Raw genomic sequence first — 19,662 nt, 5'->3', positions numbered from 1 at the left:
AACACTTTGAAGATCAAACACAAGCTTGGGCATGAGATTAAAAGTGTGGGCAACCTACTTTAAGAAATCGGCTAGTTGAGAGCATTGTCCTTAGTGTGAAGAACATCATCATAATTCTTGAGCGTTAACATCCTAGTTCTTCACACACAATCACTTACAAATATACAATAGAAATAAGCTTCAAAGATTAGTTGAGTGAGTCTTAGTGCAAAGACATTAAAGATTGTGTTTGTAGACTTGGCATAAGAGACGTTAAACATTATGCGGATTGTGAGGTTGAGGCCTACAATCGAGAGTTTTAGGAGTTCTTGTTTAGTCATTGGATAAGTCCTAAACAAGATTGAGTTTGTACAAATAGGTTGTATAAATCAAAGTGTTCTAGTGGATCCTTCCAAGAAGGAAAAATGAGTGACGTAGGAGATTGAGCTCCGAATATCCATAAACAAATTTGTGTCTATTTGTTTATCGCATTTACTTTCTTATTGTCACTATTTTTAGTATGCATTTTATGTGTTTTTCATAAACCAAAATATTGCATAAAAATTGTTTGGTAAAATGCTTCAACCAAACTTTTTTTATTATTTCAACTTGCATTCTTTCAAACGATTTTCAAAATGTTTATTCAGTTTCTACGAAGTATTATTTCGGGTGTATTCTGCTTGGTTTGAAAACCAAAGTCGATATAATTCATCGGTATTCGGTTTATTTTTGAACATTTCAAGAACGAGCTATTATAACTCTTAAATATTTTTTATTGTCTATTCACCCTCCTCTACACACACTTTTCGATCCTAACAGTATCTAATTTTTTAAAAATAGCTTATAAACTGTCAAATAACTTATTTTGACATCTTATAAGCTGTTTGTAAAAAAAATTATCAAACAGATTTTTGGAGCTTATAAGCTCACCCAAACACCATCCAAATGCAAAACTCATCTCCAACTCATTCATTCTAAACTCTACACTAAAAAAAATATTCTCCTAATATTTTTTTATTATTTTATTCACACATAAATTAATTTATTTCACTAAATATTTGTAAACACAATAATTAAATATCATTAATATTTAAAATAATAATTTCTATATAAATATTCATTAGAAATATTAATGAATTAAAATTTTTAACTAAATATAATTTGAGAATTATTTTAAAAAAATAAATTTTATTTGTTTTAATATGTGCGTCCTACTAAACGTAGTAGGATGCCTTTATAATTTCAGTCTTTTTAAAAAATAATTATGTTTATTTAAAGTGTATCATAATATTTTTTTATGTAAGATTTTAATTAATATTTATATTACAATATTATTTTTTTTATAATTCAAAACAAAAATTTAGTTATTTATTACATAAATAAAGTTTTTAACTAATTTATTCCATAAAATATTTATAAACACAATAATCTATAAATTTATTATTATTTTATTAATTAATATAGTATTATAAAAGAATAATTAAGTGATGTAATTATCTATAAAAATTATTATACATTTATTGTAAATATAATCTGATTATTGAAATTTTAAATCAAAACATCCTAAAATTAACAATCACAACAAATATATTAAATTTAAAGATATGAATTTTTTTAAAAAAATAAAAATAAAAATAAAAAAACAAACGTATACATTAATTACGAAAGGGAAGGGAATCTTTTATTTTATTTTTTTCAAAAATCCTACGTTGGACACATTTATTTGATTTTTCTTAAAAGTATTTAAATTACGTGCCTTGCCACCGATATATATGCATGCACTAGACTAGTATATATAGCATGCACTACATATGTACGTATATCCTTAATTTAATTAATCATAACCTATATATCTAGCTATGGCTGATCTCCCCAAGCCCAAGCCCAAGGTGCTTCTTCTTCTTCCCCTGCTCATCTTGCTATTAGCCAACATGAAAGTGCACTCGGCCGACTCAACCTACTTCGCATTCGACACCTTCGAACCATATCCAAGTGACCTAATCTACCAAGGGGATGCCCACGTTCCATCAGGTTTCTCATTCCTAAGCCTAATAAATACCAGCAGTTCCGGTGTCCCACAGCCGAACAGCGTCGGCCGAGTATTGTACTCCCCTCCGGTGCTCTTCTGGGATGCGTTGAGACAAGCCACCTTCGATACCACCCTAATATTTAATATCACACCACTCCCCAGCAAACAAGTGGCCGATGGCCTTGCCTTCTTCATTGCACCCGTCAACACCATAATCCCCGTCGGCGCGGAACCAGGCAACCTCGGAATCTACGGCACTTCGGGCACCGTTAAATCCCTCTTCTCAGTGGAATACGACGTCTTCGTTAATTTTTGGGATCCAAGCTATACCCATGTTGGAATCAATATCAACTCCAGAAATTCGTCCGCCGTCACCAAGTTCGATGAGGGCGGGCTCGGCCAATTGGTGACTGCAAACATCAACTACTTCCCCAAAACCAGAAAGATAACCGTGACCACCGAATACGGTTCCACAAATTCCACGCTCAGCTACGTGTATCACTTGAAGGACATTCTGCCTCAACGGGTTCGAGTTGGAGTCTCCGCTACCACGGGAGCGTCGTCGCTTGCAAATTTCGACCTTGTCTCGTGGTATTTCAGTTCCACTCTCATAGCTACCGCCAATAACGACGACAATGGTGAAGAGTTAATCCAACAGATTGTGTGATTTTATGTGTTAATAATTAAGCTGGATTATCTACCTACGTACCAAGTGCATGTACTCCATCGCCATCTCTACATATATATATTGGACTATGTTAATATATTGGACTATATTGTAGTACTGTGTGCAGCATTAATCACGACATATACATGGGAATGTAATTATGAAATAAATATTAATAAAAATGCCTTTATATATATATATATGGTCAAGCATGCATGCGGATTATCTTTGCATGTATTTGCTAACTAGTTTTTTTTTTTTTTAAAGAGATGTTAAATGACTTTTGGGCAACATAAAAAAGGAAAACAAATCGGTGTTTTGATTGAGTTAATTATATAATTTATTGCTTTATTTTTATTTTTATATTAATTGTTGCTCTATATATTCTTTATCGTCATTCGTCAAAAAGACAAAAACAAAGCATGCTGAAAAGAGACTGATTTTTATCACCTCATTTTCATTATTTCAAAATTTAAAGAATTTCTCGTATTACCATAATAATAATAATAATATAATAAAATAAAATGTTATTATTATAATTATTATCATATAATTGTTAGTAAGATAAAATAAAAATAAAAATAAAAATAAGTTGACTGACACATTTTAATCAAAAGGTATCATAATAAAAAAATTAATATTTTCTGAATTTAGTACAAATAATATAAAGGAAAAAATCTTTAAAAAATATTTAATTAACAAACAAATATTTTAAATATTTTTATATTAAAATAAATAACGGAAAGTCGTATCATTTTAAATTTTCAAATCCAATATTCTTTTCGAATTCTTTTCATTAATTTTCATATATCATATTAATATTTGAGATAAAATATAAATATTTTAATTTAATATTCAAATAATATATTTGTTATCAAAATAAAATATTTAGTATTTAAGAAAATTTTCAAAATTTGTCGTTTCTTTTTTCCTTTCAATCTCATGATTTGTAATTAATTTTGTTTATTTATATTTTAAAGAATTCAAATGCTCATTATTGCTAATTTTAATAAGTGGGTATTAAAATTTTAGTGGTAAAAAACAAACTGAACCAAACTTATTATATTTGAGTTTTTTTATGGTAAATCAAAGTATATCTCATATAAGTAGTTACATTATAAGAGTTTATTTGTCTAATATTACTTCAATTAGGTAATGAGTTGTGTTATTAACAAGTTTTGAAGTGTGAATAACACTCTCCATAATTAATTATTTTATCAATTGTATATTTCTTTATAATAATGCATTTAATGTTTCTTAAGTACAATTTTACTTTTGTATGTATAAAATAATGTTATTTATATTAATTTTGTTAAAAATTGTTATTTACTTTTCATTTATTTTTGAGTCGTATTTTTCTATGTTTTTAGGGGGAATATTTGTAAATTAGACTAATTACTATGTTTTATGAAAAAATAAATTTTAATATTTTTGATAAAAAAAAATTATAAAATTAATAAAACCATAATTTCACTGAATGCTGTTTGATTTACCAATGATTTGGCGATTTTGGATCTAATCCAGTCTACTTAGCTTTTAGAATTGGTGTAAGGGCGAATATGAAATTGGTACTCTGATTTAAATATCAAAATCGACAGCAGTCATATTTTACACGTTTTCTGAAAATTGCAAAATTTAAAGGTCATGTAGGTATCCAATAATTCATAATTATCCAAAAACGCAATATTCAATTTCGAAGTGTGGAGACGAGTGATTCATTTATCATCAATGTAACAACACCACATATCAGACTCTCATTTTTTTAAAAAAAATTGTGAGATAGAATTATATATATATATATATTTATTTATTTATCCGCACAATGTATTATTGGACACATTAGTATTTGATCCGTGCGATGCACGAAATATTATTTTATATAATTAACGATAAATATAGGGGTGGGTTGGTACGGTATACCGTATCGAAAATCGGATACCGTACCGAAAAAATCGGTATGGAATTTTTTCATACCGATACCGTACCGTATACCGAATATACCAAATTTTCGGTATACCGAACTTTCGGTATGGCAAAAATCTATACCGTGTACCGATACTGAATTTAAAAAAAAATTTGGTATACCGAATAATTGTCGGTATACCGAAAAAAATTCGGTATACCGGCAAAAAAGTCGGTATACCGAAAATTTTCATATATATATTTTTTTAAAAAAATTATTTTTCGGTATTAAGGTATATTTTTCGGTATACCGATTTTTTCGATAATTTCGGTAATTTTTTCGGTACGATTTTTTGGTATTTCGGTATTTTGGTATTTTCTCCACCCCTAGATAAATATTGGTAAGTGTGAAAATTTGAACAAATAAATAAAATATAAATTAGCTAATGGATCTAAAAAAAAAACTAATAAGTAAAAAAAGATATAAATGTGATATATTCATGAAGGAAGAAGAAAAAAAATAACGTAGCAAAAATTTTTGTTTAATCGAAGGAATCCACATTTTTCAAATCTTTAAAGATTTTGAATTCAAACATTTTTGAAAGAAAAGTATCATCGAATATCTCGTATACATTTATTTTAGTTATAAATTTGATTGTATATTTCAGTCTATTTTCTGTCACAAATATGTTTTAATAGCAAAAAGATGACTTTTTTTAGGATTCGTTTCACTTTCTCTATGAAAGAATATTTTATTGTTGCATGTATGCATAAACCCTGTAAAATAGAAAAAATATAAATTATACTCAAATTTATTGATAGATAAATATCAATAATAAAAAAATATATACACATCTCAATTACATCATGAAAAATGTATTATAACGTGGAATCTACCTTGTTTTCATATGAAGATATATTGTAACAATGGACCAATTGTAGCATAAGCACCCACACTACAAGAAAACAAGGCTTCAAAGATGTAACTTGCACACTGCATTTATAATTGAATCCATTCCATAAATTTAAAATGCAAGTACATTCCAACTGAAATATTCTTGTGTGTCTTCTCACTATCTCCTTGGGAAATTTTAGGAGTAGCACAAGCTTATACGACAAGAACTACCTACTAAATTGGAGGAAAAAAATATTTAACTTAGTGAACAAACCAAATTCAAACTAATAATTATTAGGTACAAATATCGCTTCATAAAAAACTGATATAGAATAAGCAAGTATGAAAGAATGTGTGATAAATATGAGTACAAGAAACATATGCATCTTCACCTTAAATTTTCTTTGCAATTTTGAAGACACTCCAACTATAATTCCAGTCTCTGCCTCTCATCAATGGCTACACCATGGATGTGAGCACACTTTTAGACAAAAAAATAAAAATAAATGAACAACTTAAGAAACACAACTACCTAAGCAAAAATATAATTACGTACCTAACAAGAATATGCAAATTCCTTGCTTCTCCTATGCACAACTCACCGCAAGAATGTCACTGAAATCAGATTATACTTCACATGTCATGCATGTTCTTAAAATTCAATAACATTTCAATCAAATATTTAAAAAACTAAATGGAATTTACTTGTTCAAAACCACATCTCAAGCTTATTTGTTCATTAATCTAGCATCAAATCTGCCATGTTAACAAAGCAATTAATGATTTGGAAATGAATGTTTCGTGCACCATTTAAAACAAAGAATTTCTGCATCTAAGTCCAGAGTTTTTATAAAAATCAAATAAGTCACCATGCCCATTCAAACAGCCCCAAATCTGGCAAATTTAGGGCAATCTAATTTCATTGAACGGGGGTATAACATTAACCCGAACTCGCCAACTTTATCCTTGTCAACTCAATTATCAACCTTTTTTCCCTCTCTCTCGGCCGACTCTCTCTTTCTTTTTCTTTCTTTTCTTTTCTTCACATTTCCTGCCGCCTTTGACCACCGCTAGCTCCGTCGTCGACCGCCAATTTTCAAAACTGAGAGCAGATCCGGAATCCTTTTGTCGAGGGCTATCCTCCACTTCCAATTTTCTTAAGTTTTGAGCTCGTTCCGTGGAACCCATTTTTCCCAGCAGCCGCCTCTGCCGCTTTTGCCGTCGCCGACCGCCGTTCAGCCTTGGGTCGAGGTTTTTTAGTCATTTGTAGCTTGTTTTCATAGCCTAGAAGTTATAACTAGAAAATTAAGGTTTTGAAATTTGGGGCTTTTTGGTTCATTCGAAGTTATATAATTTATATGTGATTATTTGTTGATTTTAGGTGCTATATTTCTAGGGGTGTTCATCGGTCGGTTCGGTTTTAATTTGTCTAATTTCGGTTTGGTTTCTCGGTTTTCGGTTTATAAAAATGTAATCCGAAGTCAAACCGTTCTACTTCGGTTCGGTTTGATTTATGTACTATAATGGACCGGTTTATACGGTTTGATTTGGTCGGTTTGATCATTAATAATACATAACACAATAAATTTATAATCATATAGTGAAGAAACAAAAAATAACAACCAATACAAGGACAAACATTCAACCACAATCTTATAATATTTTCAAAAAAAACAAAACAAATTTTGATACGGTTATTCCGATTTTGATACAATTATTAAAATTAATAATATAAATACATTGTAAAATATAATATGTTTTTTTACATGATTTTTTAGCAAATATTTTAAAAATAAAGTTTGAATGACTTACAAAAACAACAATCAACTAAAAATTACATAAATAACAATCAACTAATCAACTATAAATTACATAAACAACAACAATGAATTAAATAAACAACAATCAACAAAAAATTATTCAAAATGATTATTCATTCACTAAATATCATCTCATAACATATATAATATAAATAAAAAATTTAAATAAATTTATTAATTTAATTCAATTTTGGTTTTTTCGGTCGGTTCGGTTTTGACATATATAATCCAAAATGGAACCAAATAAACTTTGATTTTAATATTTATATCCGAATTACAAAATACGATTTTCGGTTCGGTTCGGTTCGGTTTTTGATTTTTCCGGTTTGGATTTCCGGTTTTTTTGGTTTTATCCGAAATATGAACACCCCTATATATTTCAATCGATTGGAGCTATTGATCAAATTTTTAAATTTTTTAGTAATTTATTTCTAATTTTCCGGATTTATTTATATAGGATTTTTGAAATTTTTGATTGAATTGATTGGGAATTGGGTATTTAAATGCTCTATAAATTATATATATGTGTTAGTTCCGAGATTTGATTGATTTATTAAATATGAATTCTGCTCCTCCAGAAATACGTGGATCGACTGTTTATTTGCAACTATTAGTGATGCTCGAGACTGAACTTCGGAATAAAGTTTCTTTTTAATATTGGATTCTAAGTATTCATTGCCGGCATTAGAACTGTCTAGTTCAACTCTAAATATTGTTATGCATTGACCGAAAGAATCCAAGTAAAATGTGCTATATTTCAAGCTTTAATTCGAATCCTTGAGATATATGTTGAGTCATAGGGTTTCAAATTTTTGTCTTTTTTTCGTATGAATGTTGAATATTAATCTCTACTCATGTGTGATGTAAATCTGGTTTAAATATTGGATTTCAATATGATGACATATTTTTGGGTTTGGTTGCAGCGAAAGACTTTCACTCTCAAGAATGTTTGCAAGATGCGGAGAATAAATTCGTCTTAATGCATAATGCTGAAACTGATGAGTGCCGTCTTTTTCGATGTGTTGTCTATGCATTTTGTGATCTTGTAATGCTTTGTGAGATCCTGGTAGAACTCCATTTTTCCCTAGCCAATTCGTGTTTCTGTTTTAGCTGATTTCCATGTCATCGTTCTTCCTGGTACAACGCCATGTACTGGTTCTTTTCATCCTTCAAACTAGGGATGTTAACTTGTTTTAATGGAATGTTATGTGTTTATATCTCTAATTTAGTTTCTGTCTTGAAGTAATTAGTGTTGGGATCGGTTCAGAGGGTAGAGAGGGGGGGGGGGTGAATACACTCTGAAACTTATTTTCTTTCTTTTCAAAATGATCAAGTGAAGTTTAGTTCACTTAATCTGTTTTCTCAACTTCTAAAACGGTTTGAACAACTTAAATAGTGCGGAAATAGTTAAGAGGTTTTAGTGATGCAAAGGCAAGTTTTAACACGATGTATGAGCAATATATAAGATAAATATGCAGTAAAGACTAAGGCACGATTTATGGAAGTTCGAAGGCTTAATCCTTCTACGTCTCCCCTTCTTCCACTTAGGAAGGAATTCACTAGAAGACTTTGGTTATTACAACGTCTTGCAATACACCCACTTCAGACTTAGGACTTATCCAATGCCTAATCCGAAACTCCTAGATTTACATAGATAAGATTCTTAGTTCTTATCAGACTGGTGGAAGCTTTCAGAGTAGCTTCAAGTCTCTTCAATAATGAATACAGTCCGGTTGAGCTTCTCAAACTGCAGAGCGGTCGAGAGGCTTGGAATCCCTAGGATGATCCTTGAAGATCAGATATGTAAACTGTAGGCGAGGGTTTATTTGAGCAGCAAGTGAATGATCTTGTAAGTGTGCTCAAGTATTGCTTCAGTATATCAGATGAGGACTTCTGATAGTATTCAAGTGATTGAGTTGATTGAGATTTTTCGTGTTGCTTCTGTTCCTCTTATCACTTCTTGAGCCCTTTATATAGGTCAATCATCAACGTCTTTATTTTGAACGTTCTGATGCTGCATTGAATGCACATTTAATGCTTCATAAATGCATCGATGATTCTGCATGAAGATCGTACACTTCTTTAAATGCAGACAACTTCCAGGGTCCAAAACTGGTATAAACGGTCGAATGCTTTATCTGTAGCCATTCTGCGTTTTTGCCATTTTAGTGCAACCTGTTGTCTCGATGCAAGAGTCAACAGATCTTCTAATACGCCGGTTCTGCTTTTGATAAAAGATCTTGCAATGAACGTCTTGTCTCAAGTATTTGTCTTGAGATATCTTGATAAGCAGTTGACTTTCTACCGGTAAATAGATTTATCCTCTGCTGGTTTGAATAACCAGTCGATAGGCTTGTGACTGCAACCGGTCGAGAGACAAAGGCGGTTGACAAGCTTCCGGTAGATAACTTGAAGGGTTTAGACGGTTGCGGTAGGAGTTGTAGTAGATTCCTGAAATACAAAAGATTGGCAGCACATTCCTATACAATGAGTTGTTGTTTGTTATCACCAAAATGTCAGATTCAACAATTTCCCCCTTTTTGGTGATGACAAAACTTAAGTGCTCCGAAAACAATATGAAAGCATTAAAATGAACTTCATTGAGAGAATGAATTTCATTAATTACAATAAGCATTCTTATTACACCTACTGAAGAAAAACAAAATGAGATACAGCTGCGATAAGTAAAGAAGAGACAAGTTGTTCATCTTTTGAACCAACTGGCTCCTCCTGACCTATCGCCTTCTCTTCTTCTTCTGTCGGCTTCTTCCTTTCTTCTGGATTCTTCTTTACGTCTTCTTGCCTCTGCTGCTCTTCGTTGCTCTTCTTCCCCCTTTTTGGCATCACCTTGGTTGAGTCGAAGGATGATCTCAGTGAGTTGAGTGCCAAGGCAGGCTTGCATAGTATCAATTTTTGCATCTAGTTGAGCAATTAGAGTAGCTTGCATAGTGTCCATCCGATCATTCAACTGCCTATGAAGGCGGTTTTCGGATCTGACAACTTGTTCGGAGACGGTAGAGAGCGTTTTGATTTGAGTGCGATGATGGGCAGTGATCTCTTTGGACAGATGAGCAAGGTCGCTAGACACGGTCTCAAAATGCCGAATCATCGTCGTGCGTGAATTGTCAACCCATGAGGATGTGTTTGTGATGGCTTGTGAAAAGGATCGAACTGTTTGCATGAGCTCATGAAGCCTATTTATCAATGTGTGATCCAGAGCTGCTGCCATGGCTTCAATATATGAGTCATCAGTCTGAAGCATTTGACGCTGTGTGTCATTCCTTGGTGAAGCCAGGCCAGACTCAAGATGAGGTGGTGCTGGTGATCTGGCTGGTGAGCTAGCTGATGTACCTTCCAATAGTGGTACAGTTGGAGATGTAGGGGTCTCGACTGCAGCCAAGATGGTTGGTGGAGTAGCAGGATCAGCACTCGGTTCATCCATTAGGAGATCTTCCACAAACTTTTCAGTAGATGGAGACGGTTGAAGTGCTGGGTCAGCATCAGTCACTGGCTGTTCTGGAGGTGCAAGTGATACAATAGTGCTTGGTATCTCTGTTGGGGGCACTACTGCTTCACTGCTGCAAGGAGCCTCTGTCACAGAGGTGACAAGAATTTCTTGTTCAATCACTTCTAAAAAATCTTGTAGACGACTGGGAGAGGTGTGAGCGGTCGCCGCTGGAGATGAGTGAGCAGTCACAGCTGCTTCCGGTTGAATTACTACTTGGACTGCGGTTGAGGCGGGGTCGACCGATGAAGATGCTGCCACACTCGATCTTAGAGCGGATGATTGAAACAGGTCAGCAGTGATGAGACCGGTCAGAATCCCATCTAAAAGAGTAATAGCAGAGACGTCTTCTTCACCCTGATCTTGGGTAAGAAAAGTTTTCATCATCACCTGTGCTTCCAGTCCATAAGCCTGTAAACAAGCTGCTGAAGCTGTCGTCTTTACGTTGTTAAGAGCTTGGAAGTGCTGAAGTAGTTGAGTGATTTGACGTAGACTATTCTGTAGTCCAGTCAAAATCACAAAGTCATCGGCGGCGGTAGGACTCTTGGATTTGAAGTTCTTGACACGCTCATTAATCAACAGAGATATCAGGCTTCCTCGAAGCTTCAAGTCGATGAGCTGTCTTCTTCCCAGAGCCTCCACGATGTCTTCAGTGTCAGCAAAAAGAAGCATCTTCTGCTCAATAATGTTTAGAGCTTTCCACTTAGGAAATATTTGAGCAAGCATCAGGTGAGTACGGGAATGATGCCATCTGTCAAAGCGCTGTAGGTGACGCTTGACAGTGCGGAGAACGTGAGAGATGATCAAGTTGAGCTCTACAGTAGCTGCTGGTTGAGCCTTAGGTGAGTAGATCATCACATCTTTCCCTTTGTCCTTGGGATCAGCGAGAGTGACCTTTGGAGTTGATGAGGCACCTTCCCTGATTATCACACCCTTGGTAGGACGTGGAGCAGCAGTAGCAGTAGTGGTAGTAGTCTCGACCGTTGGCAGAATTGGTGTTGGAACGGTAGGAGCAAGTCCAGAAAGGGACTTTAACTTCTTGTGCTGCCTCTTCTTCTCGCCTGCAGGCGTGGATGGCACAGCTGCTTTGGAGACAGAAGGAGATGACTTGCTGAAGGCTTGAATCAGTGGAATGTTCTCACGTGATTCTTCTTCAGAGTCAGACTCTATGATAAGTTGACGCTTGGCAGATTTTTTGTTATGGGCTGGTTTGGCCGCTATCGGGACTGTTGAAAGCGGTTGAGTGACAGCAACAACACTTGCGGTTGAAGGCAGAGTGTCGATCGCAACCTCTTTCTTGTTCAGAAACTTGAAGATGATAGACTTGTTGAGCCATTTGGTGGGATGCAGAGGCTCAGTCTTGGAGAAGTCTACTCCAAGAACGCTCAAGATGTGGCAAATTTGCAGAGCAAATCCCTCGGATTGCCCTTTTCCCCTGATCATTTCACATAAAGTAGTGAACAATATGTCTGACCAGTTGATGTTGATTTTGGAGGCGATACAAGCCATGTATTAGAATTTCTCCATCGTCACCTTGTCGTACGATCCAGCCTTGGCAAGAAGATTCTTGGCCACGATGTTGGTCAATAGCCTGAATGGAGCTTTGAGAGATGTCTTCTGAGCTGGCAGTTTGATCGGAGCATCAGTGGTTGAGAATTCCTTCAACCAGTATGAGCAGTTACCATCGGGAAGATCCGCGCATTTTGTCAAACCCCTGGAGGGCAGATCGAATGTGCTGGCGAAGAACTTTTGATTGAAGGAGTATGACTCTGTCCGGATCAAGCATTTGACAGTCCCATGCTCGATTTGAGCGATTGAAAAGAACTCCTTCAAGACAGGCAGATCGCAGATGGCGCTGCTTCCCAAAAACTTCTTCAGTCCAGAGGCTTCAAGCATGGTGAAGACCTCAGTGATTCCTGCATTGTTTGCCTCAATAACGGAATCAAAGTTGATTGCAAGGCAAGTCTTCTGGATCGACATGATAGCTGTAGATAAGAACTCGAGCAGAGAGTAAGCAAAAGCTTGATAGTAATGCGATAGAACTTTTAGTGCAATATGAAAGCTTTAGCAACGGTGAAAGGTTGATATACGAGTGTAAAGAAGTATATATAGGAACCTATGGGCCATATGATGATGTCATGAAAAGTATTTTTGAAATTCAAAAAGTTTTGAAGAGTACAATCACCGCGCCCAATCAATGTCATTTGGTTCAAAGCACAAAGCTGCTAGTACGGAGCCTGTCAGAGACTGGCTAAAGGCGGATGATATGCCAACATTTATGGCAATGTAACAGTTAAGCTATTAAAGTCATACTAGCAATCATTCCCCCTAAAAGCATGCATACTAACTTAGATCTACTAAGCCCAGAATATTTCGAAAATATGAAAACTTAGCGTCCGGTAAAGGCTTGGTGAATATGTCTGCTGCTTGCTGATCGGTAGAGATGTATTCCAGCCTGATTTTCTTCTTTAAGACATGATCTCGGATAAAGTGATGCCTGACATCAATGTGCTTTGTCCTAGAGTGCATCACTGGATTGTGAGTGATGGCTATGACACTTGTATTGTCACAGTAGATTGGAGCTTCACTCGACCGGATTCCATAATCATTAAGCTGATGTTGAATCCACAGTATTTGAGCACAACAGCTGCCAGCAGCAAGGTATTCTGCTTCGGCGGTCGAGGTAGCAATTGATGTCTGCTTCTTACTTGACCACGAAATTAGTCTATCTCCAAGGAATTGACATGTGCCACTTGTACTTTTGCGATCAATTCTACAACCTGCATAATCTGCATCTGAATAGCCAATAAGATTAAGATTTGAATCTTTGGGATACCAAAGACCCACATTAGTAGTTCCTTTAATATATTTAATTATTCGTTTGGCGGCAATGAAATGAGATTGCTTAGGTGCTGCTTGAAATCTAGCACATAAACAAACTGAGTACATGATATCCGGTCGACTGGCAGTCAAATAAAGCAATGAGCCAATAAGGCCTCGATACATTGTTACCTCGACCGGGATTCCCCCTTCATCTTTATCAAGCTTGATTGATGTACTCATGGGGGTAGATACAGTTGAGCACTGTTCCATTCCAAACTTCTTTACCAATTCCTTGGCATACTTGGATTTATTGATAAATATTCCAGTTTCAAGTTGCTTCACTTGCAATCCAAGAAAGAAATTTAGCTCGCCCATCATGCTCATTTCAAATTTCTCCTGCATCATCTTAGAGAACTTTGAGCACAACTTGGGGTTAGTTGACCCAAATATAATGTCATCAACATAAATTTGTACTAGTAATACATGATCACCTTTTACAAATTTAAACAAGGTCTTATCGACCGTTCCAATTTGGAAATCATGTTCCAGTAAAAATTTTAGTAATGTATCATACCATGCATGCGGTGCTTGTTTTAATCCATAGAGGGCTTTGTCAAGTTTATAGATATATTGAGGATGAGTAGGATTGACAAAACCTGGTGGTTGTTCAACGTACACCTCTTCTTGAAGTAGACCATTGAGGAATGCAGACTTGACATCCATTTGATAAACTTTAAAGTCCTTGAAAGCTGCATAGGCAAGAAAGATGCGGATTGCTTCTAGTCTTGCAACTGGCGCGAAGGATTCCTCAAAGTCTATGCCTTCTTCTTGTCTGAATCCTTGTGCAACAAGCCGAGCTTTGTTACGCACAACAGTGCCATGTTCATCGAGCTTGTTACGAAACACCCACCTAGTTCCAATCACATTTTGATTTTCCGGTCGAGGAACTAGATGCCAAACATTGTTGCGGGTGAATTGATTCAACTCTTCTTGCATAGCTTCAATCCAGCTGGCATCTGATAGAGCTTCATCTATCTTCTTGGGCTCTACCTGAGATATGAAAGCTGCATGCAAGAATTCATTAATCATTTGACCACGTGTTTTTCGAGGAGCAGAAGGGTCACCTATGACCAACCCAGGTGGATGATCTTTGTTCCACCTAAAATAATTCCCTAAAGGGTTGTCATCAATTGGTTGACGAACGTCCTCGTTTACTGGATCATCATTGGCAGGAGGATCGTTATCAACCGGTGGATCCTCTTCTGGCCTTGTTTGATCACACACGGTAGAGGAAACTGGATCATCCTTCTTTGGAGGATATGGATCACTGTCACTCTCTTCCTGTAGATTTGTGTTTTCCAGTCTATGATTCAGATCATTTATGCTCCCTTGAGTTTGTTCTGTACAAAGAGTAGATTCATCAAAAACAACATGAATGGTTTCCTCGACCGTTAGTGATCTTTGATTGAACACTCGATAAGCTCTGCTAACGGCTGAGTAACCAATAAAAGTTCCTTCGTCTGCTTTGGCATTGAAGGCTGTCAAATGATTTTTGCCATTGTTGTGGATAAAGCATTTGCACCCAAAAATTTTGAAGTATGAAATATCAGGTTTTGTGCCATTCCAGATCTCATATGGAGTTTTGTTAAATCGTTTATTAATCATAGATCTGTTTTGAGTATAGCAAGCTGTGTTAACTGCTTCTGCCCAAAGCCTTTGAGAAACATTTGAATCAGCAATCATAGTTCTGGCTGCTTCTTTTAAAGTACGGTTCCTTCTTTCAGCCACCCCATTTTGCTGTGGGGATCTAGCAGCTGACAACTCATGCTTGATTCCCTGATCATCTAGATAAGTCATAAGAGTGGTGTTTAAAAATTCAGTCCCTCTATCACTCCTGATTCTATCTATCACAGTAGATTGTTCATTTTGCAAGCGTTTAAAAAGCTTTATCAGGTGAGGTGCAGTTTGATCTTTTGAAGGGAGAAAGATGACCCAAGTAAATCGAGAAAAGTCATCTATAACAACAAGAGCATATCTCATTCCCCCTATGCTTCTTACTGGTATAGGACCAAATAGGTCCATGTGAAGTAAATCTAAGCATTTGGAAGAAGACATACACCCTTTATTTTTAAAGGTTGCTCTCACCTGCTTTCCTAGTTGACAAGCAGGACAAACTTTGTCTTTTATAAAATCTCCTTCAGGCAGACCAGAAACCAAATCATGCTTCCTCAAGTTAGAAATGGACTTAAAATTTAGATGATTTAACCGCATATGCCACAACCAATGTTTATCATGATGAGCAGTAAGACAAGTAGGTGAAGAAATATGTGAGCAAGACCAGTTTACCTTGTAGGTGTTTAGGTCTCTTACACCGGTCATAAGAGTCTCACCTTTGTCATTTTTGATGATGCAAGTGTGTTTGTGAAACTCGACCGAATGATCATTGTCACATAGTTGACTAATACTTATCAAATTATAGCACAGTTTGTCAACAAGCAACACATCTTTAATAATGATGTTACCAAGGATAATCTTACCCTTACCCACGGTTTTACCTTTGGAGTTGTCTCCAAAGCTGATCTTTGGTCCTTTGCATAGCACAATTTTTGTTAGAAGTTCTGGATTCCCTGTCATGTGCCGTGAGCAACCACTATCTAAGTACCAGGTAGTGTCCTTGATAGAAGTGGTCTTCTCGCCTGTTTGTACTTTTAGTACCTGCAAAAAGTGAAGAACTTTTGGTACCCATATCTAGTAGGGTCCAGGTCGGATTAGCCCTTTCGAGACCCACACCTGGAACACCCTTACAGGTTTGCCCGTGTGTGTGTCCAGAAATCTGTGCGGTCGATAAGCAGTAAATGTGTGTGCTTGTGAGGTTGCTGTGTGCTTCTTGCCTTTTTGATCTTTATCAGTTAGGCTGTACCTCTTTTGAACTGGCCTGCAATTAAAGTACTGGTAAGGCTTCTCCTTTGACCATCTTCTCTTAGAGTAGTTAGACTCATTCCATGGCCTTTTGAAATTAGATTGGTTTCCCTTTATTCTTTCATTAGGTTTTGGTTTAATCCAAGTTCCTCTTTGATTAGAGATCTGGGGATCCACATATCCCAGCCCTCTATGCTTAGAGCTTTGTTCGTTAGATACTTTCTGATTTTTGTCAAAGCTGCACTCATCATGTTCATATATCGTGCTGGACCTGACAAATCTTATTTTGTTAAGATTGCCTTTGTCCAGGCTTGACTGAATACAAGATTCCATAGACTGTTCATTTGTTCCAAACCCTAGACCGGTTTTGTCATGTGCCGGTCTTTGGATTTCTTGAATCTTGTCAATGGTTACAGAAGATTTATTCCAAGCCTTAATTATTTCAAGTAGTTTTTTGTTCTCAGTCAAGGTTGCTTGGAACACTCTTTTCAAGGTGTCATTCTCAGTAGCCAGCAGACTTAGCTTGACCTTAAGACCATCAAGCTCTTTTCGCTGCATGCAGCTTGATTCGCTTGACTTATCTTTTAGGTCAGCTCTTTTTGCCTTTACCTCCTCGAATTCCTTGGATAATGCTTTGTATTCATTAGCCATTTCGTGTAAAGCAGTAACTAGATCACTGTGTGTAAATTCAGGTGAACCAAAGTCAAATACCTCCTCAGCTTCTTCTTCGATATCAGCCATAAGGCATTCCACCTTTTCATCATCGCTGTCATCTGAAGAGCTTCCGGTATTGGGGTTGTCAGAGTCAGACTCAGCCCACTTGCTTTTGCTTTCGTCTGCTACTAGAACCCTTTGGTCTCTTCCTTTTCTAAACGTCCTCTTGTCCTCCTTGCCCCTTCTTCTTTCGAATGATTGCTTCTGATCATTGCTCTTAGGCTTGGTGCAATCTGCAATGAAGTGGCCTGGCTTGCCACAGTTAAAACAAGTAGGACCATCGTCTGTATGGTCCGATTTATGATAATTTTTAAATTTAGAATTTTTTTTACGCATAAATCTATCAAATTTCTTGACAAAGAGTGTCATGGCTTCGTTGCTGATTTGCTCAGCTGATCTCTTTGGAGCTTCCTCGACCGGTGGACGCATCACCGTTGAGGTTAAGGCCTTGGTTGGTTGAGAGGTAGATGGTTCATCTTCTGTCCTCATGTTGAGCTCGAACTCGTAGGCTTTGAGATCTGCAAAGAGATCATGCAGTTCAACCTTGCTTAAGTCTTTTGACTCCCTCATGGCCACTGTCTTGATTTCCCATTCTTTGGGAAAAGCTCTCATAACCTTCACAGCAATTTCACGGTTAGTATAAGTTTTTCCTAAAGCAATAAGATCACAAATGATACTACTGAACCGTTCATCAAATTCAGCCATGGTTTCCCCTGGCTTCATTTTGGCATTGTCATATTTTTGAATGGCCATGGTGAGCTTGTTTTCCTTGGTCTGGTCATTTCCTTCACACAGCTGAGTGAGCTTCTCCCAAATCTCCTTTGCTGTGGAGCATGACTTGATTTTGTTGAACATGTTCTTGTCCAGTGTTTTGTATAGGATGTCCCGGGCCACATTATCAAGGTTGGCCTTCTTTTTGTCCTCAGTAGTCCACTCAGCTCTTGGTTTCTCAATCATTTGTCCTGCACCATCGGTTAGAGCTGGGTTGACCTTCATGATTTTGATAGGACCGTCTGTTATGACATATAGCATGTCATCGTCCTGTGCTGCAAGATGTGCCTGCATGCGAATTTTCCAGTCATCATAATCTTCTTTAGAAAACATAGGAATTTTGTTGAAAGAAGTCATGATTTTAAAACTTTAGATCAGCAGTTGAGAAAGGAACCCGCTCTGATACCACTTGTTGGGATCGGTTCAGAGGGTAGAGGGGGGGTGAATACACTCTGAAACTTATTTTCTTTCTTTTCAAAATGATCAAGTGAAGTTTAGTTCACTTAATCTGTTTTCTCAACTTCTAAAATGGTTTGAACAACTTAAATAGTGCGAAAATAGTTCAGAGGTTTTAGTGATTCAAAGGCAAGTTTTAACACGATGTATGAGCAATATATAAGATAAATATGCAGTAAAGACTAAGGCACGATTTATGGAAGTTCGAAGGCTTAATCCTTCTACGTCTCCCCTTCTTCCACTTAGGAAGGAATTCACTAGAAGACTTTGGTTATTACAACGTCTTGCAATACACCTACTTCAGACTTAGGACTTATCCAATGCCTAATCCGAAACTCCTAGATTTACACAGATAAGATTCTCAGTTCTTATCAGACTGGTGGAAGCTTTCAGAGTAGCTTCAAGTCTCTTCAATAATGAATACAGTCCGGTTGAGCTTCTCAAACTGCAGAGCGGTCGAGAGGCTTGGAAACCCTAGGATGATCCTTGAAGATCAGATATGTAAACTGTAGGCGAGGGTTTATTTGAGCAGCAAGTGAATGATCTTGTAAGTGTGCTCAAGTATTGCTTCAGTATATCAGATGAGGACTTCTGATAGTATTCAAGTGATTGAGTTGATTGAGATTTTTCGTGTTGCTTCTGTTCCTCTTATCACTTCTTGAGCCCTTTATATAGGTCAATCATCAACGTCTTTATTTTGAACGTTCTGATGCTGCATTGAATGCACATTTAATGCTTCATAAATGCATCGATGATTCTGCATGAAGATCGTACACTTCTTTAAATGCAGACAACTTCAAGGGTCCAAAACTGGTATAAACGGTCGAATGCTTTATCTGTAGCCATTCTGCGTTTTTGCCATTTTAGTGCAACCTGTTGTCTCGATGCAAGAGTCAATAGATCTTCTGATACGCCGGTTCTGCTTTTGATAAAAGATCTTGCAATGAACGTCTTGTCTCAAGTATTTGTCTTGAGATATCTTGATAAGCAGTTGACTTTCTACCGGTAGATAGATTTATCCTCTGCTGGTTTGAATAACCAGTCGATAGGCTTGTGACTGCAACCGGTCGAGAGACAAAGGCGGTTGATAAGCTTTCGGTAGATAACTTGAAGGGTTTAGACGGTTGCGGTAGGAGTTGTAGTAGATTCCTGAAATACAAAAGATTGGCAGCACATTCCTAT

The 19,662-nt window shown here is 36.3% G+C and overlaps 1 protein-coding gene and 1 long non-coding RNA gene across 2 annotated transcripts; one reads left to right on the top strand and one right to left on the bottom strand.

Moving 5' to 3' along the window:
• The first annotated feature begins 1,803 nt into the window (after positions 1-1,803).
• Positions 1,804-2,774, top strand: LOC140867403 (agglutinin-2-like). The gene has a single exon (XM_073272468.1). The coding sequence runs from the start codon at positions 1,839-1,841 to the stop codon at positions 2,673-2,675; it is 837 nt and encodes a 278-aa protein (XP_073128569.1). The 5' UTR covers positions 1,804-1,838; the 3' UTR covers positions 2,676-2,774.
• Positions 2,775-5,514: 2,740 nt separating this feature from the next.
• On the bottom strand, positions 5,515-6,811 carry LOC140867652 (uncharacterized). Its single transcript, XR_012145218.1, has 3 exons — positions 6,459-6,811; positions 6,029-6,087; positions 5,515-5,931 (listed from the first exon to the last, which is right to left on the bottom strand). It is a non-coding gene; the product is annotated as an uncharacterized lncRNA (long non-coding RNA).
• Between the last annotated feature and the right edge of the window lie 12,851 nt (positions 6,812-19,662).

Source organism: Henckelia pumila, chromosome 4, assembly GCF_033568475.1.
Source record: "Henckelia pumila isolate YLH828 chromosome 4, ASM3356847v2, whole genome shotgun sequence".
NCBI classification, from domain to species: Eukaryota; Viridiplantae; Streptophyta; class Magnoliopsida; order Lamiales; family Gesneriaceae; genus Henckelia; species Henckelia pumila.
Note: the sequence above shows the minus strand (reverse complement) of the source record. Positions and strands in the feature narration are given on the sequence as shown.